This window comes from Amia ocellicauda, chromosome 1, assembly GCF_036373705.1.
Source record: "Amia ocellicauda isolate fAmiCal2 chromosome 1, fAmiCal2.hap1, whole genome shotgun sequence".
NCBI lineage: Eukaryota > Metazoa > Chordata > Actinopteri > Amiiformes > Amiidae > Amia > Amia ocellicauda.
Window position 1 is genome coordinate 12,847,553 of NC_089850.1, and position 27,523 is coordinate 12,875,075.

Sequence of the window (27,523 nt, forward strand, 5' to 3'; positions counted from 1 at the left end):
TCTCCTCCTTCCTCCTGGTCTGTGTGTGCTGCTGTGTTTGGCCTCTGACCTGAGGATATGCAGGGACAACACACCCACTGGGGTGAACCCATATAATACTTGGTGAACTATTTTATTTTTTCTTTGGGATGCTGTTGATGAGTCATTCAACATGTTTTCCTGAACAGCAGGAAAGGCTTGAATACAATGCAACATGTTGACAACAGAAAATGTGAGCGGGGCAGATAAGAATGGTTCTGAACTGCCGTTTGATTCCCTATAGTGCATTGTCATCAGCAGATTTCTTCAGTGAAATAGTTTTCTTACAATAGTTCATCTAACTTGGAATCTTCCCTTGTTCGTTGTCTGTCTTTTCATTCTTCATAGAACTAGAAATTAGTTTTTCTGCTTACGTACAGTATGTGTTGTACATATTTGGTTTCTTCTTGTAAACCACTTGGTTCCAGCTGTATGGCAATCTTTCTGGCATAAAGATCTAGCAGAAATCACCGCTAGTATAAAGGGCCTGAGTGAACGTTTATGAAGTTTCGGAGTAAAAACTTAAACATATAGTTCTAAATCCAGTATTTCTTATACAAACATAGCCTACTGTACATGTTTCTGACACACTGCTTGAAGCAGCTGCCAGTTCCAGGTTTTAAGGCTAAAGCCCTGCTCTCCCCCCCAATAGTTGTCAAATTATAATACAAATGCATACAAAATTTGGTATTTCTTGGATTGTAGCCTAATTTCTATTCACAGTACAGTGAGGGAAAAAAGTATTTGATCCCCTGCTGATTTTGTAAGTTTGCCCACTGACAAAGAAATGATCAGTCTATAATTTTAATGGTAGGTGTATTTTAACAGTGAGAGACAGAATAACAATAAAATCCAGAAAAACGCATTTCAAAAAAGTTATAAATTGATTTGCATGTTAATGAGGATTGATCCCCTATCAATCAGCAAGATTTCTGGCTCCCAGGTGTCTTTTATACAGGTAACGAGCTGAGATTAGGAGCACTCTCTTAAAGGGAGTACTCCTAATCACAGCTCGTTACCTGTATAAAAGACACCTGTCCACAGAAGCAATCAATCAATCAGATTCCAAACTCTCCACCATGGCCAAGACCAAAGAGCTGTCCAAGGATGTCGGGTACAAGACTGTAGACCTACACAAGGCTGGAATGGGCTACAAGACCATCGCCAAGCAGCTTGGTGAGAAGGTGACAACAGTTGGTGCGATTATTCGCAAATGGAAGAAACACAAAATAACTGTCAGTCTCCCTCGGTCTGGGGCTCCATGCAAGATCTCACCTCGTGGAGTTTCAATGATCATGAGAAGGGTGAGGAATCAGCCCAGAACTACACGGGAGGATCTTGTTAATGATCTCAAGGCAGCTGGGACCATAGTCACCAAGAAAACAATTGGTAACACACTACGCCGTGAAGGACTGAAATCCTGCAGCGCCCGCAAGGTCCCCCTGCTCAAGAAAGCACATGTACAGGCCCGTCTGAAGTTTGCCAATGAACATCTGAATGGTTCAGAGGAGAACTGGGTGAAAGTGTTGTGGTCAGATGAGACCAAAATCGAGCTCTTTGGCATCAACTCAACTCGCCGTGTTTGGAGGAGGAGGAATGACCCCAAGAACACCATCCCCACCGTCAAACATGGAGGTGGAAACATTATGCTTTGGGGGTGTTTTTCTGCTAAGGGGACAGGACAAGTGCACCGCATCAAAGGGACGATGGACGGGACCATGTACCGTCAAATCTTGGGTGAGAACCTCCATCCCTCAGCCAGGGCATTGAAAATGGGTCGTGGATGGTATTCCAGCATGACAATGACCCAAAACACACAGCCAAGGCAACAAAGGAGTGGCTCAAGAAGAAGCACATTAAGGTCCTGGAGTGGCCTAGCCAGTCTCCAGACCTTAATCCCATAGAAAATCTGTGGAGGGAGCTGAAGGTTCGAGTTGCCAAACGTCAGCCTCGAAACCTTAATGACTTGGACAGGATCTGCAAAGAGGAGTGGGACAAAATCCCTCCTGAGATGTGTGCAAACCTGGTGGCCAACTACAAGAAACGTCTGACCTCTGTGATTGCCAACAAGGGTTTTACCACCAAGTACTAAGTCGAAGGGGTCAAATACTTATTTCCCTCATTAACATGCAAATCAATTTATAACTTTTTTGAAATGCGTTTTTCTTGATTTTGTTGTTGTTATTCTGTCTCTCACTGTTAAAATACACCTACCATTAAAATTATAGTCTGATCATTTCTTTGTCAGTGGGCAAACATACAAAATCAGCAGGGGATCAAATATTTTTTTCCCACACTGTACATTGTGCTCATGCACATTTTCAACAAGGAACCTTTTTAATTGATTTCCAAACATGTTGATCCCCAAACACAGCTTCTGAATGAGACTGAAATTGAGTTACTTTCTGTACCTTCTGTTCGACACAATTATGCTGTACCCAATAGTGGTGCATACTGTTTGGAGCAGCTGTAAGACCTTTTAAGATTACAAAGGACTGTGAAAGCTGGATTTCAGATTTCAATATGGTATTTGAAATGACTGAAATACACTAAACTTGAAGGTGAGGCTACATTTTGTGCAATAAGTTTACTTTATGAAAGTGGAATCTTTCAAAAGGTAAAAACTGAAGCTATTCTTTGAGCTGGAGTAATGGTGGTAGTTGACCTTGAAAATGTCAAGAGCAAAGTATTTATTCAATGCCATGTGAAGCACATGTTTTGGTCACCTCATCTTTTACTTGTACAAGCTGAGGCAGCAGTCGGTCATATTATCACCAGTGCATTAAGTGAAGGGGACTTTAAGTAGTCATTCTACTGGGATTTCAGCCTGCAGTCTATTAAGGGACCTCAGGTCAGATTTACTTATTGAATGAGTTGCTTGGGATTTCGAGCTTCCTTCAGAGCTTTTCTTTAATGTTTAGCTGAGAAAGGCTCAACTGAAATGATACAGACCATTCTCATTATCATGACACAGGTAAGAAAATGTTTGGGGTATTCGTGAATAAATTTTAGTTGGTTTGTGAAGGCAATAATGTGCTTTTTCAAGACAACCCCCCCCTTCCCTGACAGTTGTGTACAGCAGTGTTTCCCAACCTCTTCAAGCCTGAGTCACACCTGCTTAAGCTACAAATATATTTTGGCACTCCAACCCCTCCCGTCTGCCCATCCCATTATGAACTTCAAAACCACACAATGTACTTTCAGTGGGAAATGCACGCTTGTCCTAATGTACTGAGTTGTGTAATTCTGGTGGGAGTTATTTTTGCAACGCAGGATCACATTTCAGAATAAAGCTTCTGAATATTAGTTGACATGAGTTGTGCTCCCCGTATGCAGTTCAGATTTTGTTGTTGGAGGTGGGTAGGTAACCTGTTGATGTAACCCAAAAAGCCACACCTATTCAACCTATTCAACTTCATTCTTTTTGTGGCACAACAATCTTGGTTCAGTTCTCTGAGGAAGTACTTCAATGAACGAGGCTTGCTTATTTATGTATTTTTCTCTTGTGTGACTTTAAAAAGAATTCCATGTAACACTTGATATACACTTGTATAGTGTAACTGTAGAACGTGCATCTTTATCTCCAATGTGTTCACTACCTCCCTGGCTTCAGCTTAATATCAGTCAAAATAAGCTCTTCTCATTGGGCCAGTTACTTCATACACATACTGTTCACAATTCACAGAATGTCTTGATTTACAAAATTGGCACATCTAATCCCCTTTGTTTGTGCGGTGAAAGGTAACACAAACAAATTCACACCATACTCACAAGAAAGGCTTTAATTACTGCCTGATGCTACATTAAAAACAGTCAGATTAATTTTGCTTTGTAAATTATGACCTTTAAATCCACATTCATTAAAGAGGATTACTGGTTTAATCGAATTATTAAAAAGTTAGTAAATCCTGTGGTAATGACAATTTAATGCTGTTACTTTAGGCTGTTTTCATTAATCCACTTTGTAGTTTTCTGCATTTTGTGAAATGCCTAATACAGCACTGATTACTTAATGTCTCAAGAAAATCGAAATCATGAAAAAAAATGAAAAAACAGCTGCTGTTTCGGTGCATTTCATGCAAAGCAGCAGCCCAATCCGCATACATTGTGGGTGAAAGAACGGCCTTTCTGGCCTTCAGGATGATACACCTTCATGGAGCATACTGAGGGAATCCCAGGAAGGGGGATAAATGGGTTGCTTTTACAGGAAATGAACTAGGATAGCCCATTTAATTGATGGGTTTCCTTCCTGTTCCTATATTGGCAAGGCCATAGGAGAGTTTTGATGGCCTTACTGGTAGTACTGTGAGATGAAAAACAACTGCTTAGAAAATGTGATGCAACCTGCAACTTTTCAGCTTCTCTGATGTACTGTAAAAGCATGTCTTTCTGCTCCCACCGAGTCTTAACTCTGAAGCTGTGATGGGACTAAGAGCAGGAGAATGTAATGGGATGTGTACAGTGAAGGCCCACAATTTCACACCACAGCATAAAAGACATCCCTTAGGGCAAAATCTCTATCTATTTTAATTAAAACCATTTCTCATTACACAAAATAAATAGAATGTTTAATTTAATATACTGCAGTGTCCTGTAAGAGATATTCAAGTTGTATTTGTCAGATGGGTCTTCGGAGCACAAACAAGTAATGAAAAGGGATTGTTGTCCTTTAAAAGTGGCAGGACTGAAGATTAATGTATTTTCTGTGCTGCTGTGACAAGGTGGATAATTTGAATAGCTGATCTCTGGACTATGTGGTTGGACTTAAGACAATACAAATTAACATGGAGGACTTTGTTACTGGCTGTCATTGGCCACTTGCTTTTATGTCTTGAAAATTCCTGACACTGCGATTGCCAGTAGGATTTAAGTTACATTTGAAAAGGAAAAGTTGGGACAAGGTCAATGATACAGAAGGAATGTTGACATCAACACCTGGATGACATTTTCAGTATTGCATAGGATATAGCATATTCCCATAAACTGTCTACACTTTTTAATATGAAAAGTGTCTTTCTTATATCTACTTAAGTGTTAAGTACATTGGTCATGCAAGTGGCTTACAGATATAAGAAAATATGAGCAGAAGTCTGAGAGTCCTTCAGAGATTGAAACAAACACATGGGCCTATTTTTTCCTTAAACAAATTTTTCGTTTGGTGGTCTGGAATTGATAGATTTTTAATTGCTGCTACCATTGTACTTGACTAACCACATTTGAACACATTTGTCATTTTAATTAAGCTATTTGTTATGACTACATGTGATTTGTATAATTGTCTCACCTTCTAAATGCAGACAAACAGCTGTAATTGAGATCCCACTTTGTTACAGCAAATTTGTTTTCACATACCCTGAGGCAAACCCTTTACTTTAACAGCCATGTAGACTCCAGAGGATTTCAGTGTGCTGGGAAGAATATGCTAATTTTCCATGTTTCTCCTGAACACCACATAGAATTTGGGTTATCATCAGCTCTTTTAGGATATTATCACTACAGAGCTCATTTATTCTGTTCCTTGAAATCTATACACCTTTATTAATGGGTCTAGCTCATGCTAACATTTACTTGAACTTTTTTTTCTATTATACTGTTGTAGTTTGTTTCTTGCAATATGGTTCAAGATCGCACACCTCCTTGATCAAACAGATAAACATTTTTTCATTTTTCAATTTCAACCTAAACAACTTCCTGCTTTTCCAAACATAGTTTAAATATCAGATTAGGTTGCAAAATTACAAAACACATGATCTGTGTCCTGACTTTATTTGTTCCACGAAGATTTTTGTTTTATTTATTTTTTTCTTCAGAGATTCATGGTTTTCTGTTTCTTAAATGCTTAAGTTGCTGCTTATATAACAATACAAAAAATTGTATTGTTATATTAGTTTTGGAAATATATTTAATAAATCACCAGATGAACATATCAATTTGGAAATTATGAAAAAGTTTGTCTATTCAATTTGTTCTTTATTTGTAGTTATTTAATATTCTGGTTTATGTTTCTTTCATTGCAGACATTCTTGAAAAGGGGGAGCTGAAAACGTTCTTCGAAAACAACTGCTCTCAAATTTATTTTATCTTCTATGAAAATTTCATTACACTGGAAAGTAACCTAAAACAAAAAGGTAAGATTCCCTTTGAAGACTAGTAAAACACTTTATTACATTGCACTGTTATCAATATCCATGAATTACTTTAGATTTTAAATGACTTTCTAACAAATTAAGAGAGAATACTCTTGTTTATTGCCTGCGAACAAACAGGTGTCCTGCAACAGGAGAGCCAGTAGTATATCTGTAAAATCACAAAGATTCAAATTTTGGACTATGCAAGTCAGCATCATGTTACCTTCAGTCAGGAAAGCAATGAATACTGACCAATGTGAAAAGACCTTCCCAGGAAAGAACTCACAGACATACCAAGACATTAAATGACTTTTAATAGGCTCATCAGACATCGCTTCACATTTCAGTAAGACAATGATCCCAAACACACAGCCAAGCTGGCAGGGCAATTTCTGAAGAGAGGAAGGATCACAAAGCAGGGGAGGCCTGCAGGCTCAGCTGACCTGAATCCAAATTAAGTGTGAAGGGTGCTTTTGAAATAAACTGTGGCTGAAAGGAAGTCATTTACACTCCGACTTGCTTACACTGAGGACTGGGGAAATGGTTCACAGGATAGATGCTCATCCAAACCCACTCCACATGATTACACTGTAATCAGAGGCAAGGGAGGACACACAAAGCACTAAATGAGTGTGTCTGGATATTTTTATTTGAGTATAATCGCAATTTTAGATTAGTTTTTCCTATTTGGGGTTTTGATTCAACAAATACAGCATGTGTGGTATCCTTATGTAATGACTATTTGAGAAATCTGTTCTTAAACTTGGAGTTGCATCAACAGTAGGTAAGGGACACAAAGATGTATCATGTAGCCTGCAAAATCTAAAAACCCTGGCCTCATAGAATGATGCTTCACCCTCTGTCCTTACTTTCCTTTTCAGACTGGTCAATCCAATTTGTCTCCATTGAGGCACTGATTCTGTCAGTTTCACAATACTTAACTTAAAGTATATTTCTTGACTACAGTGTGCCAAGTAGAACATTTACTAAAAAAAAATAAAAACAGTAGGAGTTTACATTGTACACAAAGTAAATAAGGTAATATTCTAAATATCACGCCAGCTAAATGTCTTTCACTGTGGAATAACTTATATAGCCAAGTAGAGCTGTATTCAAAACATTTATCTACACTGTGATTCAGAGATATAAACCTTTGAAGGTTCATTAGATATTTATACAGGAGCAAATACAGGGGCACATGTATTGAGACTGACCTTTGGAAATGCAAAAAATATGCACTGAACATTTTCATTGCAACAATTTGTAAAGTATACATTTTGCCCATTGAATATGTATTTATGAAGTGAGCCTATATATATATATATATATATGTGACAATGTAGCAAGATCACTAGTAACTCCAGCATGTGAGATTAATGAGACAAATGTTTTATACATTTCCATAAACCACCTGCATTTAAGTGCACAACTAAACCAATCCATCCAGACGGTCACAGAGCAGTGCAATACAGGGTCTTTAGCTCTACGCTACAATTCCTTTTGTTTTTTTAAATGATAAATATATATTTTTGTAACTGAAACAATAAACACCAATAAGGAAAATGCAAATAAATAACACAACTTCCCTCTCACCACTGGAACTGTAGTTAAATAGCAGTATTATATAGATTTATACCAACATAAATACATGCATACATAAGTAAATAACGCTGTTTGAGGTGAGTGGGAATTTTAAGGTGTGTGTGATGTAAAAGCCCACACACAGCAACAGTTTTATACAACTGAAGTCAATCCAGATGGCAGCTCGGTTTAATCTCCGATACAGGATCTGCTCAGAAGAATAAACAAGACCAACGGCAACATTTCTGTCAGCTCCTGTAGCTTTGCGTCACTGCTGCGGTAGTCTGGGGTGAACCTTATAAATAGCAGAAATCCAAATAATCCTTTATGTATTAAAAAACAAAACAAAACTTAAGACATCCCTGTTTACAGACACTAGTTATGTCCAATGGCTGTAGATCACATACTTGTTGTCTTGCAGTACAGTGAAGTAGTGCTAGTTTATATGATTGACTATTAAGACTCTGTATTAATGTCAGTTAACATGTTCGTGTTTTATTTTTACAGGGAACAAATCGCAAAGAGAGGAGCTGGACTCAATTCTCTTTCTTTTTGAAGTAAGTTCTGTTGTAAATTGATACTAATGTGATGAACATGTATTAACATCAGTATTGCTTTAGACAGAGGTATAACAGGAGAAATGACATAGACATTAAAAAAGTGTTATATCAAGAAATATCAACAAAAATCTTAAAAGCCAACTAATGCAAATTCAGTCATTTCCATAGACGAAATCTGAAAGCCCTGCTGCAGAATTTGACATTTTTTCTTGTAAGCAGGGGACTAATTTAATGGGGACATACATAGTGGATTGTATACAGCTGAACTGAAGTAACTTCACACTTGGGCTGTGGTTACCACCTAAGTGCACCATTATTACCCCCTATTACATAAGAGAGAAACGGATCCTTTAATGCTGTTTGTGCCGTTGGTCACATGTCTGATTAGATGGGTACTTATTTTAGTTAGTTTCCTGAGGCCACACTTGCATGTATAGATTATTATTTTGTTGGTGGTGAATGATGAAAGGCATACAAGCGGGTGTTCTCTGCTGTTTAAGGAGCCATTCAGTGTACTTTGACATTTATTTAATCATGACCTTGAGTGCCCTGAACAAAACTTATTAAAATAGCACAGAGAGGTTTATTTTGCTTCAATTAAAAATTCTTTATCATATGAGGTAAAAGTACCAAGTAGAAGTAGAGTGATTGTTGTAATGGAATACTACTTAAATAATAATAATTAGTGTCTGGATAATTATTTGCCAAACATAACCTTTGCACAAATTATCAATGCAATTTCCCCCATAATGTTTAAATAATACATTTTATAAAGTATGGTGAGTGCCTGCTTTTGATTTATTTTGAATCATAAATTCACTATGTATTATTGCATTGGATATTTACACCCAAATCAATAATCAATGCCTTAAATAACTTTTGCAAGACCACCAAAAAGTAATTCTGTGAAATGCAACACATGGTGGTTTATGAGTGTTTAATAAATAGATTAATTGAGCAGACAGCAGAAAAAAACTATAACTTAAAAACTAGAAGTTTAATTACAAAAAAAAAAAAACCTAAGTAGCAGTAACGAAGGTAATGTACGGCACTTATCCAAGGTTTAAATCTACTGGAAGTGTTTTCTTTAGGTTGGGTCAATTCTCAATTAACTCTGAAAAACGCTGACTATGAAAATCATAAGCTTACTCGGAGCAATGCACTATACAAAGTATTGACCCTTGTCTTGCATGATCATCACCTATTAAATACTAATTACATTAGTCTCTGTTTGAGTTATAAATTGAAAGAACTTTATTTTGCCCAAAATACTGCACAGATTCACTCCTATTAACAGTATTGTGAGCCAAATAACCTTCATTAAATTGAGAAAGCTGTAAATGGAAAAAAAAACTGGCTTCTATTTAACTTTCATGCTTTGGTTGCACCACTGGTTGTATTCTGCCTTCTTTGTCACTGAAACCCAAGACTTTACACAAGACACAAAACCAGTGACATTAATCGCTCACCGCCCTGCCCTGATCCTATTTAAGCTGGCATGTAAACTAGAAATGAAACTGTAAGGATGCCGATGCATCTCGGCAACAACGGATTAGGATTGGAAATGAAGTAGTGAAAATAAACACCAGAAAGTGAGATCCCTACTATAGGTCACATGTTTGCACGCTGGGGGGATCCCTATATGCCGCTCGGAAGCCCACCAAATTTGATTTAGAAACCTGTTTGTTTGACACATTTTTTAGATCATGCTTAGAGCATTTCAATTCAATTTTGTAAGCACTTTTTTTTCTCTTGAATACCAGTTACAAGGACTTCCTGCTCTCCTTTTTCAGTTGAACTCAAAGTGTGTGTCTGTATCCTCCCATTGTTCAATGGAGAAGGTTTCAGGTTTCAATACAAACAGTTCATTATCTGTAGTTACTGTGTGCAGCTCAGCTCTCTCAACTACACTAACGCATAATGGGAATTCTGTCTGTGTCCGTCATCTCGTCTGCTGCTACGTTTGACAAAGACCGTCCTATTAAGAAATATTGAAAAATTAGCATACAACGTGTACAGTTTATTTCCATGAAGATTTTTTTTCTTTTTCTGAGTGCAAATGTCAAGAATCACTCAGTGTAAAATGCGCGATCGCTGTACCTCCTGCATCAATAATTTAAAATCTGACTTTCACTGAAATTCCATATTGACAGTGTTTTCGGGGTTTAAAATAGATTAAGTGGGATTTTACAAAGAGACCGATTGCATTGTGTGAGATCACTGGCGTTTTAAAGAAGCAAGAGTGTAGCCCACCCACCCCAGAGCCTAAATAAATATATAGCTTTTATATAAAAACATACCTCTCTGAAATATTGATGGGAAGAAGCAGTACTGAAAGAGGAGTCCTCCACCTTTTTAAACTTCCATCTTTTGGCCTTTTTGTCTTTATGCATGCTTATTTCAAATGCCTCTTTATTTAGAGCAGCTGTGCCTTCCCACCCCTGTGCCCTTTGCCTGTCAGAACTGGGCTGGCGTGAAAGTAGGGGCTATCTGTCTTCATAACTGCATGATTATTTAAATCTAAATATTTTGATGTTCCCTTTGTTACGGCACCCGCTTTAAACACCCCCAGACTTCCTGTTTGTTAAAAATTGATATCTTCAGCATTAGGAGCACATCTGTATTTCACGTGAAATGGCAATAAAGGGACTTAAAGACTCCTCCATCACTATGAAAAGGGGGATCTGTGCATGCTTTGATGTGACAGTTGTTCTTCAGACAAAGTGTATTTCCATGACATACATTTTAATGCCAGTGCTAGACAGCTGCTCCCTGTATTGTTATTTATGTGGCTACAGATTAAACAAACATCCGAATATGCGAACCCTCTTTTTTTGCTCCCCCTCCCCCAACATCTTCATCTTGGATCATCCCCGGGGTTAATATCACAGTGAAAACTGCTGTGGTGTTGTTCCTTTGTTCTCGCATGCCTTAGTGCTCTCTTTGTTTCTGTTCCAGTCTGGGCATTGTTTTACACAACGTTTTGGCAACGTGTGGCAGAGAAATGTTTTTGATTCGAACATATCATATCGTATCATGTGCTTATCTTAAGTGAAGTTTATTCTATAATAATCTCTCCTCTCCTTCTGGTTGCTCTTATTTTATTAGTGGGAAAACCAAACAGACCATTTTTTGTTGTTACTTTTATCACTTATCAGCCTCCACAATGTCACATGCATGCCGACTTCCTAGATATCAAGGGCAGTTGGGAAATCGGCCTCTCAGAAGTCTCTGGACTCAGCCTTGAATGCCACATGCCCTCCTTTGGTTTATTGTTTCAGTTCAGAACCTGACTCCAGTCCCACAAGCGAAGCAAGTACAATAAAATCAATCAGGTGGGAAGTAGGCATCAATTAAAGCAATTATGTGATAATAAAATCAAAACGTCTGGAGTGCATTTCTGTTCCATTCCCTGTTAGGTGAGCATTTACTATGGATGATAGAAATGGAGAAAAATGTAAACCGCAGAAACGATGACCTGTGTCAGAGTGATAAATGCAGCCGAGGGTCTAAGTGTCACTGCGGTCTGTGTGGAGCACAGAGAGGCGCCACAATAAACGATATGAATAGGCTGCTGAATGTGCCGCTCTTGTCTTGATATGAATCAGTCTTTCTCGTGTTTGTTTGTTGATCAGCGGGATTAGCGTATCAGACCCAACAGAAGCTCACAGTTGTTTCATTGAAACACTTTTAATTGTTCTTGCCGTCTGTTGGAAGCTGGGGCTGGATGATGAGCTTTAAGGATCAGAGATTTTGGGGGCGGCTGCAAAGCTCCAGTACAGCCGTGATTTGCATAATTGCAGCACTTTGAGTTTGTCTTTTATTTAAACCAGTCTATGTACATACATGCATACACGTAGATATAAACAATAAAATCACCTTTGTGTTTTCCAAATACACTGCTGGACAATGCTACAATTCTTAATTTCCTGTAGTATTTAATATTAAATGGTGAACATACTTATATATAAGAAACACAAACAATAAGAATATTTTAGTTTTTTTTGTTTTAAGGTTCATTTGAGATTGTTTTCTAAATCTGCTTCTCTGTAGCTGTGGTGATAAAAAATGATAGCAGGCATCTAACTTTACTAACCCATACTGAGGAAAACTATAAGGTACACAGCAGACACCACAATTGTCAAATCTAATCTAATAAACTGCACATGCATACTTATACTTAAATAGGGCAGATTGCTTCATCAAATGTCCATGTTGCTTTAAACTATGCAACAAGCACGTTGGTTGTGAGTATGATCTTGTGATAAAGGAAGTGGATTACACTGTGGCAGGGTGTTGTGTATTATTCAGAGCTTGAGGTGAGGAACATCTCTATGGCGCCTCATCACCACCTTAACCCCTGACACGTGTGCTTTCACAGCAGGACCAGAGCATAATGGCATCTTTGTGGGGGAGTATTTTAAACAGTTCATCACTGTTTAGTTATACCATGACAGCCTCCGAAATAATTTCCATTTCTCTGACCAGCTCTGTTTCAAAGGGCCATACATAAAATAAGCACACGTGCCAAAGAAAACATTTGCCGCAACCTGAAATTATTTGCATGCCCCCCTGCATATTGTATTAACACACCCCTACCCTACAGCAGCCAAATATAATTAATCAATTAGCTGGTGTCTCCAAGCGTTATGGCCCATGCTGGTACAGTTGCTGAGAATGATTTGCATAGCTTGGCTAATCAGGCTTCAATTCGAAATAATATTTAACTGTATTCCTTCTGTGAATGTATAGGTTTTGTTTAATAGCTCATTGACATTATAGTTATGTGACAGCTATACAACAAATGCAAACATGCTTAAGGAAAAATGTGTAATGTTTTATTGAAAATTCACTGAAAATTCTCATCTTTAGATTTTTTTTTTGACTGACTCTGATTGACATGGGGGCAATGCATTTGAAATAATGAGATGAATACATTGTACAGAAAGACAAAGGCATGATCTTTGCTTCCAGTAGTAAAATTTGATACCTTGTCTTTGAAAGAAAATGTAACCCTCTTATGCAATTTTAGATCATAAGATTTGATAATTCGTGTTTGTGGAAAAAATCAGCAAATTGTAATTCCCTTTGTACAATTTGTATAATATGTCTTTAAGAGACTTTACATATGTTCAAATGAACATTACAGAAATATTTTAATATGTATTTTTTTTGTGGTAAGAGCATGCTATTATCCTACATTTCCACAGCATTAACCCTGTAGTTGCAGATTAGTTTTCTCCTTTGATGTCCTGACTTGGAATTGCCTTGCTTGGCCGCTGTAGCCCTGCAGGGGTGTGAAATGATTGGCTCCTGCTGCGTCTGGACTCTGAGACCAAACCCCAGGGAGATGCTGCTTTTTTCCACCTCCATTTCAGAACCTGTCACACACTAAGCACTTGCTGTGTGTGTTTTGGCTGTTAAGTTTAATTTCATGTTTGATTAATAAAAGTGCTGTCTTTCAGATTTCTTCCATTTTACATTAAAAAAAAAAGTTTTCACATTTGTATTTTGCTTATTTAATATTTTTTTTGGCTTAACCATATAAAAACACATCACAGACAGATAACAAATATGTTTCTGCCATCTTTCAAACTTTCATCTTGTGTGGTTGTCTTTGAAAACCACCCTGCAACAGGAAATGTTTTGTTGTGTTTATTGTGGTTAATGCATTCAGGCTTTGCATGTCACAATTGATACTTGCATAAAGTTACTTGAAAATCATACATTTAAAAAGATACAACAGCAGCTGACTGAGGCTGTTTTCCTCATCCACTAAGGAGGACCAAATATATGTTAGCAGCCAGACATTTCTCTCCATTGTCTCCTGATCACCGTTTGTATAACCACACCCATTAGACCTCTTCCTGGCACTCTTGAAATAATCACTAAACACCACAGCCGATTACACCCGCAAGCATTCTGGATATCTTAACCACAAGTTACAGTTAGTTGTACTATACATGGGCAATGGCGCTAGGCATCCAATTAAATCTGATGTCACAAAACTGATCATTCCTAGAGTGCCCTTGCTGTGTCCAACGCAAGGCCTGGGAGTCTGGTGTGCACGTCAGGGTGTGTGTGTCTGGGAGTCTCGTCTCGTAATAAATAATGGTCTCCAATAAACAACTGAGCAGCTCTTTAAGCTTGCCATGTCTAATGTCCTTGACACGCACACACCAACTATTCATCATTCCAGCTCAGCCGTGCTATCTAGTATTTTGAATGCTTTGTTTATCAACTTATTTGCAATGAAAATGATCTCACTTTCAGTTCATCGGGATATTGTTAGGCTACTGCTTTTCAGAGCTGTGCATCTAGTTAATTCACTTGGAGAAGCGTGAATGTACTGTCCTTCTTTTCCAAGCATGCCTTAAAGTATAAAAGATTTAAAAAAATACATGTTCTGCACATTCTGTTGTCTTGTTCTGTTCAGCACTTCACCAGTTCCATGAGCTTTTTGAATTCTCAGGCTGAATCTTTAAATGAATGTGGGGGGGAGTAGCCTAAGCTTTTTATTAAGATTTTGTGGTCAGATACATATGATGTAGGGACTGAAAATGAAATTAATATAATGTGGTTAAGCTAATAAACAAATAAATATATATCTTGCTCACTGAAAAGACGCACAGTAGTAATTTATTTAGTCTCGGCTTATCTTTTGGAGCTGAATTAATCGGTTTTGATTGATGTCAGTTTACATTTTCAGTATAAGGAGAGATGAATACAACCCACTCTATGTATAAGTTCAAAGTAGGTCATAAGGATAAACATGTCTGATATTTAGTAGTTACTGACTCCCTTGAAAGTGTGTGTGTCAGAGTATTTGTCACTTGCTTATGTAAGCTACACCATTTAGTGTTTTGAACATGAGGTATAAAGGAAAGCTGTGGAAACTTTTTAAAATGCAGACTGAAAATCATTACAGTACAGTAATCATTACAGTCTTATACTGTAAACACAACTATGTATATTTCTCAGAATTTCTGTTTTGTCTGGTGGGAGTTGCAATAGAACACATTTGCATATTTATTTACTTACTTATTTACATTTTTTAATTTTTAGATTGCAAAGTCCTAAGCAGGTTCAAATCATGCTTTTTGATGCATATAAATTTAAAGACATGGGATTTATTGAGAACTTATCTGAATTTCAAATCTTGTTAATATGATCATGCTCTCTCTCTCTCTCTATGCAAGTATTATTTGATAGGCTCTGTACCTACGTTGTTAATATTTTATCTTGTTATCTTTTGTAACGATCTGACCATTTTCCTTCACGCACTTTATCAGGTGTCACCTTCCATTTTTAGTGTCACGTTTGCTTCCTTATTTTATTCACAGTAGAAAGCACTGAGCAATATGAATATATTTTCAAAGTGTATAAATATGTATACATGTTAAATAGTTACTTTATACATGCAGTACTTTAGTACGATCTGATTTGAGTGTAATTTTGGAATAGTACATGGAATCTTCTTTGATGTTTAACATAATCCTTCTAAAATAAAGCTGTATTTATTTGGATTTGGGATTCACTTCATGAAAGGGTTGGTTCTTTATTTAGGTCACTGTTGTAACTTTGTTTGTCATGCAAATAAGTAATCCTGTTTGGCTCACGTGCTTTCCATAGATGTAGTGTAAACATTGTGGCTGTGTTTGTTGATGTGTTTTTTGTTTTCTTTTCTTTAATATATAAAAATGTTATACTGTATGATTGTATGCAGATATTGTGATGTATTTTGTTATTGATTTAACTTGTTTGAACTACTTATGCCATTAAAACAGTTGCATTTCTAGATTTTTGTATTTCTGTGATTTATGCAGTTGTAACGTACAATTTAATGGGTTTATATATGTTATATAATAGAGAGCTTAGACTTTACTTTATAAACAATGTTTCCACAGTGTTAAGGAGTTGTCAGCAGGTTGCAGTTTTGTTTTCCAGAGTGTTACGTTCTGGGGTTTAAACTGTACTTTGTCTCCCAAAGCATTGTGCTCATACTCATACGTGCATGAGTACTTTGACCTGGTCACTATCCACCTGGAGTAGGGTTTCAGTAATCATGTGACTTCCTCCTCCCCCTCGCTCCTTTCTGTCAATATATGGAGTTTTTAGTCTGCTCAGTTTCCATTTATGAGCTGTAAACTTTACAGGATTTGAAGGCGCACCTTTGAACATAAGTGGCAAGCAGTTTAAATTTGACAGGTCAAGAAGAACAAATGAAAGAAATTTTACTTGATGGTGTATTTCATAATTTGTGTTGTCTCATTTGACATGCAATGGTTTTAAAGTCTGTTTCATTTCTGTAAAGCAGACACCCTCTAATGAGTGCATCTGAATTATTCAATGATTGTTTTTGTTTTTGAACCTGAAATCTTACTTGACATTTCTTTGAAATTCGAACCGATTTTGCATTGCAAATTTGCATTTTTGTTTAGGCCTGTTTAACCTTAAGCTGGTGGTTACTTACTTACTATAGTCTTACTGAAAGTATTGCAATTAAACTACACACATAACTTGTCTGTGAATCTATTTTGCTATATGTCTATTTTTGAAGTAGAGAAGTGGGAGGAACATAGAAGCACAATTAAAATATTGCTTTGAGTTTTGTCCTAGTAAATTCTAGACACTGTTGAAAATTATTCCGAGTCATGACCACACTCTGGTTGGAAACCTAAGTACAGATCATATAAATTGAAGAGTTGACAGTCCCCAGAAAGACTTGCTTTTGTAATACCACATCTTTATGCCAAGTGTAAAGTAAAGGATTAGAGTAACCCAGCAATGAAGACTGTTTAGCTTTTGTGAGACACAGCAATGCATTATCGGCTGGTAAATTCCATTGTTACGGTTGCTATTTCAACGCGGCAGGGGGTGCTTTTCATTTGTGAGCGCTTTATGTTTGATGGCAGGAGAAGAGATGGATATTAAGGTATTCCTGAAACAGATACTGGATTAGTTAGAGCTCATGCTGTGTCTTCAAATACGTGGTTCAGTTTTTCCCTGGCATTATTGGCAATGAGTGAATTTATCCTTGCGATCAATACCTTCCATGTAGTCCTTTGCAGTGAACAGTTGCTATACAGTTAAACCAAACCTAACAGACATGATGACTTTTGACTCTGTTAGATGCTCAAAACTATTCAAACGGGATTCTCATATGTATTCTCTGAATAGAAGATTTTTGTATTGTACTAAAATTATCATTTTCTTATCAATCACCAGATAAACACATCCTTGCTATTGATAATTGATCCTTTGTGGCGATCAATAATGCTTTTAAAACCAGATGTAATGAACTACACATCACTGTCATCTTTTTTTCCCAGTCAATTTTAAATAGGTTAATGTAATTAATATAATGCCGTCTTTGACCCTGATGAAAAACATTGTCCTTTAACTGAGTTGTTAATTCTGCAGTTAATTATGTTAATATAACTTATTATATATATATATATATATATATATATATATATATATATATATATATAATATCATTAAAAATGACATCTTCTAATGATCTTTCATATAGCCGAGATTACCTTAATGCAGCTTCAGCATATTTACTACTGATGTATGTATTAAGTGCCTTATTTCTCATCATGTGAGACCATTAGAAAGAAAAATAAAAACTTTGTACAGTTTTGCAGACCTTTGTTCAATTTGTAGATAAATCTTAGTTTGTACAAAGATGTTTATGATGATGTGTTATAATATGTAGACTGTTACATCTATGTGATATATGTAATTCCAGTTCAAGGATTTAAAACTATCTGTTCATCCCCTGGGAAATTCAAGAAAAATGTATTAATTATATCAATTACTTAATAAATGTATTTTTTCTTTTGCAGAAAATTCTTCAACTTCTGCCAGAAAAGATATATAGCAGATGGCAGTTCCACAGTATAGGTAAGGATTATTTCTGATATATTAACAAGCAACTTATGGCCTAATTGAATATTAAAAACATAATAGATTGATTTTACAGTTTGGTATTTTCTTGTTTTGTTATAATGACCTATACTCACAATTTCACAATGTCATTCTTCATTCAGTTATGCCTATTATTAGACCCAGGAAGCGTGCCCAAACTTGGTAGTTTGGCACTTGTTAGTCAATAAGGGGCCAAACAAACAACTACAAAAGTAACTGGGTCCTTGAATTCACTTAGATGGCACCAATATCCTGCAATTATATGAACTAAAACGCTGCAGCACTACAACACGCCAGCAATAACATACCCGTGTCTTACAATATCAGTAATGGTTTCATGGATCAATATTAATAATGTTTAATTGGTTTTGTTTATTTCATGTTAATGCTTTTGTTATTGCAGCAGAAACTACTGATATGAGAGTGGGTCTGGCTAATATGGTTAGCTTTAAGGCATTCTTTAAAAAAACAAGGACCAAGTCTATAACAATGGTCTACAATTTTCGAAAAGCAAACCTTGAAGGTATGAGGCGGCACTTAGAAGAGTTAGACTGGAGCACACTGGATACAGATTCAGTCAAAATGTGATGGTTATATTTTAAGAATATACTACTTGAGGCTCAGGAGAAATTTGTACCAAAACATAGCAAATTGAGGACCAAACAACATTGGCCAAAATGGTTTAAAAATATCAAGAGAAAGAAAATGTTGTATAGCGCATACAAAAGGGATGGAGACTAAACAAAATACATATAATATGTTGAGCTGCAAAGGGATCTTAAGAAAGGGATCAGGAAAGCAAAGAGGGAAATAAGAAAGAGACATAGCTCTTGGAGCTCAAACTAATGCAAAGAGCTTTTTTTCAATACTACAACAGCAAGAGGTCAATAAAAGAGGAAGTGAAACAGATAAAGGGCAAAAATTGAAGTATCTTGGAAAACGAACAAGATGTAGCAAATTGGCCAGATGGTATATTTCCAACAGTACTTAGTGAAATTATTTATAGGCCGCTACCTCAAATATTCCAAATGACACTTAGAACAGGGGATGTGCCGAATGACTGGAAGACAGCAAATGTCATACCAATTCACAAGAAAGGGGACAAAACTGAGCCAGGAAATTACAGACCAATTAGTCTCACCTGCATTACATGTAAAATGTAGTTAAAAATGATTAGACAGAAAATAGAGGAGCATAATAATGAAAAACATATTCTTAGAGATAGTCAACATGGGTTTAGATGAGGCAGATCATGTCTTAGTAATTGGTTCCACACCAAAGACTGATCCTCAAATTGGAAGCTGTAGGCATTCAGGGTAATGTAAGTAGATGGATTATGAGCTGGCTGATGTCTAGGAAACGGAGGGTGTCGATTAGAGGAGTTGCTTCTAACTGGAGTGAGGTTGTTAGTGGAGTTCCACAGGGATCAGTACTCGGGCCTTTGCTTTTTCTAATCTATATTAATGATCTGGACTCTGGAATAGGTGGCTCAGCAGATACAATCTCGGCAACACAGGTTATTCAAAGGCACTTAGATAATATTCAGTTGTGGGATGACACCTGGCAGATGAAATTCAATGTGGACAAGTGCAAGGTATTACATGCAGGTAACAAAAATGTCCACTATAATTACACTAAGGGAGGAATAGAACTAGATGAAGTAACACATGAGAAAGACCTAGGAGTCTACGTGGACTCCTCACTTTCTCCATCCAAGCAATGTGGGGAAGCAATAAAAAAGGCAAACAGAATGTTAGGGTATATTGTTAAAAGTGTAGAATTGAGAACAAGGGCAGTGATGTTCAGACTGTACAATGCACTAGTTAGAGCTCATCTGGATACTGTGGACAGTTCTGGGCTCCACACTTCAAGAAAGATATCGCTGCTCTAGAGGCAGTTCAGAGGAGAGCAACCAGACTTATTCCAGGATTGAAGGGAATGTCCTACTGAGAGACTGAGGAACTGAACCTGTTCACCCTGGAACAGAGGAGACTACGTGGGGACTTGATTCAAGTCTTCAAAATCATGAAAGGCATCGACCACATCAAACCAGAGGAGCTTTTCCAGATCAGCAGGGACACACGCACCCGGGGACACAAATGGAAATTGGGCTTCAAGGCATTCAAAACAGAAAACGGGAGACACTTCTTTACACAGAGTCGTCACAATCTGGAACAAACTCCCCAGCGATGTGGCTGAAGCTTAAAAAAAAAGACATATTTCAAGATACCATGAATATTTTACGCTTCTATTTTTTGGGGTAGTGTAAGTTATGCTGTTCATTATTCTCTTACATTTTATAATAAACATCAAGAGTTTGAACCTAATGAAAGCAGGAATTCTGTACGTGTTTAGTTTGCAAAATATGTAACAGATTTTTCCCATTGTTGTCGGCTTTAACAAAAACAAAACAAAAAATAAACAGTGCCTTTAACTTAGTGTTATCCGTATAATTCAAACACCTGTTTACTTGCAGCAGCTTAACCTAATGTAATTCTCCAGATCAGGCTTCAAAATCCCTGCTTTAATAGGGAGATTTGTTTCTAATCCCTGTATTTGAAAAGTAGTTGTCACATTTTTCCCATGAGCAGTTTCATTTTGCACTGTTTTCAATTGTATGTATATTTAAATCTAATTTACAAAAGCTGCAAAGATAAATTAATAGAAGGCTATACGCTCAGACACCTTACAATGCAATTCTCTCCTTTTAGTCAGTTGAAATATGGTTCCAAGTAATCAGGCATTCACTGGAAGTATGAGTAGATGTTTTGTTAAAAGTATAATATACGACCCATATTATTTTACTGAAACATTTGTTCTTGACAGAAATTATATTTTCTTCATATAGGATTGTTTTGTAGATGTTACGTAAAATAGCTGAACTAAGACCTAGACCAAATCAACACTTGGACAAATTACTTGTACTCTTGTACTCCATCATATTTTGGTTTATATAGTCAAGAGTGCAATAGCACAACAATCACATGACCATTAAGGAAAAATACAGAACATTGGCAAGCAATGGCTAAAAGATTTTTATTTTCTCATATAAGCAATATGTTCTGTAACTCTTTAAACATTTTTATGATACATCTGTGGACCCCATATCAAACTGACTAAGGCTGTGCTTACTGTACCAACCCTGAACTGTGATATCTTTGGTAATCACCCATTGTTACAGATAATAGATAAGCGTAATGTAAAATCCCTAAAGATGGTTGACCTTGTTGTGAAAGAACTCAACAAGGCAATATGAAACACATCCCTTTTCCTTTGTATGGCACATCTGTAGTGCAAGCAAGTGCTGTGTCTTATGGTTGCTTTGTTCAATTCTGGTCACCGCACTACAAAAAGAGTATTGCTGCTTAGGACGTAGTTCAGAGGTGAGCAGACAAGCTAAATTCAGGACTGTAGGTGGGTTGCTTGATCCAGGTATTAAAAATTATGAATGGTATCCGCCATGTCAATCCCAAGGTCCTTCTCTGGATGAACAAAAGCACATTGACCCAGGGCCACAAATGGAAATTGAGTTTAAAGCCCTTCAGAACAGAAATCAGGAGAGTGGTGGCCGTTTGGAAAAAACTCCCCAGCCATGTCATTGATCCTGACTCCTTGGGTTCATTCAAGAATAGACTGGAAATTATTACTCAACGAGCATTTTGTGTCAGATGGCCTCCTCTTGTTTGTAACCTTTCTTAGATTTAACAACATGAAACACAGACGCAACAGTCAGCTCCAAAGAACGATTCAAACATTTGCACACAGTCTTATTCAGCTTAAACCGTACTATACTTTAAAGAATGTCTGTCTTGGAAGAGTCAGGTATGCTTTAAAAAAACACAAAACACAAAGCAGAATGGTTTGGGAGTGGGGGGGAATACTGATCTTCAAAAATGCGTATTTTGAAATCTAAATGCGGAAGACTTTTACCAAAATCTTTTCCAATTTCAGTTAACCTATTTGGCTAATTGTTATTAATTGTAATTAGTTAATTGAATGCAGGCTTTTATTTATTTACTTTTGTTTTGGTTTGTTTTATTGATGTTGATTTATCACAAGCATCATCTGACCCAATCCAGCATTGCAGCTGGGTTCAGCTCTTTTCTACTCCTTCCCCTCTGCATTATTTTAATATCTGTAGAAATAAATCACAGGAAAACGATAGTCAATGCAGCCAGCCTTAAACGACTCGTATTGAAAGGAAATAATTAGTCACAGAAAGAAAGGTAAATAAAAATGCAAATTAGTCTCATTTGAAATGCAAATTGGTAATTAAATTATGCAGCTCTCCCTTTCAGCATCCTGGGTATTAAATACCTTGGAGGAAATGATAACCTCAATTATAATGTTATATTTGTCAAATGCTTTATTGGGGGGGTACATTGGCGAGGCAGGGATCACTGCCTGAACTGTTGATAACTTATTTTTCTCAGATCTTTCTGGATTGTAAACACACACACTGTGTCAAATGTTCCAGGAAATCCTTCATTGTTAGTTTATCCTTTAATATTTTTCTGTGCTGTTCGAAGCATAGGCTAATTCTGTAATATTTCCATTTATTGTAGGTCAAAATATTTGCTCAGAGTGGGACGAGTGTTTAAAATATCGATGCTGTATTTTTTCTAATGTCACTGTGTGCCTTAATTGTAAAACTTCCCTTGAATGAGATCATAAGACAGAACAATAGAAATATTACTTCAAAGTCCACAGAGACAGAAGGCTTTAAATTTTCATTCCATAGACGTATTTCTGAGACCAGTTTCAGATTCAGAACCATAACCGGCTACATTAAAGAAGCAAATTAATAACAATAAATAAGATTCAGGGTGACAACTGAGTGGGTTTGTTGTTGTAGTCTGACAGATTTTAAACCTACAAGTTTTCACAACATCTTTGCAGGGCTAATGTATGAATTTTGAAATTAACTATTATAAGCTGAGTAAACCATTTCGCTCAGAGGGCATAATCATCAATACAAACATGAATATTATACATTGATTCTGTATAGCAGTCTCGAAGTGCCAGAGGTGTGCTTTATCAGATGAGACATGTATTTCACTTAGTGAATCTTTGCTTGAGTGAGAAAATTAGGTTATCCACAGAAATGTTTATCAAATTCAATAGATATTCTCCACGTGCCATAAGTTCCTTCAGTTATGGAGTCAGTCATATCATGAAATCAGTGTGTTTAAAAATAATTCACTCACTGGTTCATACACTCTTATTTGAATTCATTAGGGAGGTTCAGGGAAGTCTGCTGTGAAATTAAATGTAAATCCCGGGGCTCATGGGAAATATCGTGATTACTTCAGATGACGTCTGCGTGTCGTTATACTGTTCTTGATTTTGTCACATACTGGTCATTGGGTGGTGTATTTCAATAGTAATACTGGTTATTTGCTGTTGCCAAATGAGCACAAATGTGAGACTGTTATTAAGTTGTTTGCATACAAAGCTTTTTGACTGGATATCATAAAATAGCTTTATTTGACACATATCATATGATATTTTAATAAAATAAGAGACTCTATGCTGTTGCATTATGGTTACATTAAACCAAAATAGTTTTACTTGCTGACATGCTAAGGCTTAATATTACAAATATTTGAGTTTGTAGGATTGTTGTTTTATTCTAAAGTAATATTTTTTAGGGTGAAGTAGCTCATCAAAGCCGTTTGAAGTCTAGCCTACTTGTAGTACCTTGTGCTGGATTGTTATTGATTTACTGTATTGTTTCAATTAGTCTACAGTGTGCTGTGATTTATACTGCATTGAGGCAGTGTGTCACTGGGAGCTATTTAAAAATCACACAGCGGAATTTGGTCATTAAAGTGATGTCTTTTATAGAGCATGACATACTTCCATTCTCAAAGCCAGATTTACTGACGCAATAACAAACTTTGAATTAAAGATTTCTTTAAAAGCGTCTTTTTTTCTGAAGTGTTTTATGTATTGTGCCATTTCAAATAATAAACTGTTGTCGTTTAATGAAGACTATATATATATACACTCACCTAAAGGATTATTAGGAACACCTGTTCAATTTCTCAGTAATGCAATTATCTAACCAACCAATCACATGGCAGTTGCTTCAATGCATTTAGGGGTGTGGTCCTGGTCAAGACAATCTCCTGAACTCCAAACTGAATGTCTGACTGGGAAAGAAAGGTGATTTAAGCAATTTTGAGCGTGGCATGGTTGTTGGTGCCAGACGGGCCGGTCTGAGTATTTCACAATCTGCTCAGTTACTGGGATTTTCACGCACAACCATTTCTAGGGTTTACAAAGAATGGTGTGAAAAGGGAAAAACATCCAGTATGCGGCAGTCCTGTGGGCGAAAATGCCTTGTTGATGCTAGAGGTCAGAGGAGAATGGGCCGACTGATTCAAGCTGATAGAAGAGCAACTTTGACTGAAATAACCACTCGTTACAACCGAGGTATGCAGCAAAGCATTTGTGAAGCCACAACACGTACAACCTTGAGGCGGATGGGCTACAACAGCAGAAGACCCCACCGGGTACCACTCATCTCCACTACAAATAGGAAAAAGAGGCTACAATTTGCACAAGCTCACCAAAATTGGACAGTTGAAGACTGGAAAAATGTTGCCTGGTCTGATGAGTCTCGATTTCTGTTGAGACATTCAGATGGTAGAGTCAGAATTTGGTGTAAACAGAATGAGAACATGGATCCATCATGCCTTGTTACCACTGTGCAGGCTGGTGGTGGTGGTGTAATGGTGTGGGGGATGTTTTCTTGGCACACTTTAGGCCCCTTAGTGCCAATTGGGCATCGTTTAAATGCCACAGCCTACCTGAGCATTGTTTCTGACCATGTCCATCCCTTTATGACCACCATGTACCCATCCTCTGATGGCTACTTCCAGCAGGATAATGCACCATGTCACAAAGGTTGAATCATTTCAAATTGGTTTCTTGAACATGACAATGAGTTCACTGTACTAAACTGGCCCCCACAGTCACCAGATCTCAACCCAATGATGTGGTGGAACGGGAGCTTCGTGCCCTGGATGTGCATCCCACAAATCTCCATCAACTGCAAGATGCTATCCTATCAATATGGGCCAACATTTCTAAAGAATGCTTTCAGCACCTTGTTAAATCAATGCCATGTAGAATTAAGGCAGTTCTGAAGGCGAAAGGGGGTCAAACACAGTATTAGTATGGTGTTCCTAATAATCCTTTAGGTGAGTATATATATATATATATATATATATTATAAAAAATGTTTTCTTGTTTCTTAACAGTTTGCCAAATCCTAGTAAATACTGTGGAGATGGGAAAAAAATATTAAAAAAGGAAATGGAAGCAGAATGGATGTTTAATTTCCTGGAGGATTTTTTTTTTTCTGACTGTGCAGCATTTAACATGGCGATGGCAATGCCAGTAATACATGCAAATCCAATTCTATCTAATGCTTATTTTTCAGATTCTATAATCAATCTTCCCTTTGTTCCAGGATCTATTTTAAAGAAGCTTTTGCACACTGGAAACTCTTTCAAGGTAACAGCATTTGTCATAATTATATACACATAATGCCCAGCTGAAAAATTACTGAGAAGCTTTCTATAAAGCCGATCAACAGATGCTAACTGATGCGTTTACAAAAGCAAACAACAAGCATATCTCGAGAAGTGCACTGAATACCGAACAACACATTCACTTCCCTAGCGTGTACCATCGCATATCCCTCCTTGTTTAATCTTTTTGCAGTGCCACATTTTACAGAATATGCTGGAATAGGAGCGTTAAACCGCTTATAGCAGGCACACTGAAGAAGTAACAACCGTACAGAGCAGATGAGATGATCCCACTGTGTCATTTTAACAGTTGTTTCACTATTGGAAATCATGGCCATTTAAAGTAAAGTGTAAACCTGGGGAAACTAAATTTACTAAGGAATTTTAGCATACTAGACACTTTTTTCCATCCTGCATTAGGTATAAATCATGGCAAGGGAAGATGAGTGCCTGGTTGTGTTTTTACACTCAAATGAACGTACAAATAATTGATGCTGTTTACTGGATTAGTTAATAATGGGAAAGGTGATGTTAAATCTCTAAACAATGTGGAAACATGGCTGTAAAATTATGCTTGTTTTTCATCATTCCAGATAAGATGTGAAGGAATCCGCCTGTTTTTACTGTGGCTCCAAGCGCTGCAGAACAATTGCTCTGAAGAGCAGCTTTTAATTTTTGCGTGCCTGGTGCCAGGGTTCCCAGCAGTGCCCTCCACCAGGGGTCCTTGTACTCTGGACACCATCATTTACAACCCGTTCTCCAACCCCCCTGACGGTGAGTGCCGCAACTTGCACGGGTTTATTCCTTTGTTGCCGTGTCGCCCACTTGTTTTGCTATTTACACAGATTCATCCATGCGACCTCTGTTTTTAATTAAAAAGCACAACAAAAACATGTTCTATGCACAAGTGCACTTCAAAAAATGGTTCAAAACCATACAGTCAGCAAAAAGAAAACTAACCTGTTTTCAGTAAATAATCTGGTTCTAAATACCGAGCACCTTTAAAAAGTTTAATTTCACATTGCCAATTTTCTTGATAATTTACAGTTCTTCTGACAAATCTAGTGCTTTTGATCTGAGTTCCAGCAGTTAGGATGCTGAGGTTTAATCAGTTTATATTGGCTCTGGTGTCGACAAAAACAAATATAATCCAGTAAAGAGACTATATCTGAAATCAAACTAAACAGAAAAATAATTTCTGTGTCGCAACTGAATATAAGACAATGGAGTGCATCTGAGCCCAGTGATGTCTCCTCCCACATGGAGGTTGTATTTGTTCTTCTTCCGCTGCTCTAGATTTTAAGTGTCGCCGAGTAGTACGAGTCTACCAGCCTTGCTTGAGGAAATGCAGGGGAAATTACTTCTAGAGTTTAGTTATCACTTATGTTTCACTCATCCCTCATTGAACTGCTATTCCTGACTCAGAGACCTACAATCCTGCAGACTCTGCCCCCTCAATCCCCTCTGCTTTCAGTCACTTTAAGATTAATCCATTGTTAATGGTGACCTGTGTGGCCAATGTAACCAGAGACCCTGTCTCAACCGTGACATGAACCCAGAGCTCGTGCCCCCCTGATAATACTAGAGAATCGTTTTGAATGATTTTATGACAGACTTTGCTTACCTTTGCTTACTTTGGAAAACTCATAATTCATATTTATAATAGTTTACCATTTACAGTCATTAACTACTGTTTCTTAAGCACTAGCTACCTACAGTTTTGCAATTTCCTCATTTGATAATCAGTTTGTTTTGTCGC

At 37.1% G+C, this 27,523-nt stretch overlaps 1 protein-coding gene across 5 annotated transcripts in view; it reads left to right on the forward strand.

The window, feature by feature from the left end:
* ralgapa2 (Ral GTPase activating protein catalytic subunit alpha 2) overlaps positions 1-27,523 on the forward strand; it is a 140,836-nt gene that overhangs the window by 17,158 nt on the left and 96,155 nt on the right. For all 5 annotated transcript variants that reach the window (XM_066721915.1, XM_066722177.1, XM_066721997.1 and 2 more), the window contains exons 2-6: positions 6,036-6,146; positions 8,235-8,284; positions 18,142-18,199; positions 25,704-25,747; positions 26,358-26,538. In XM_066721915.1, the coding sequence (XP_066578012.1) occupies positions 6,036-6,146; positions 8,235-8,284; positions 18,142-18,199; positions 25,704-25,747; positions 26,358-26,538 (444 nt within the window). The remainder of the gene's footprint in view (positions 1-6,035; positions 6,147-8,234; positions 8,285-18,141; positions 18,200-25,703; positions 25,748-26,357; positions 26,539-27,523) is intronic.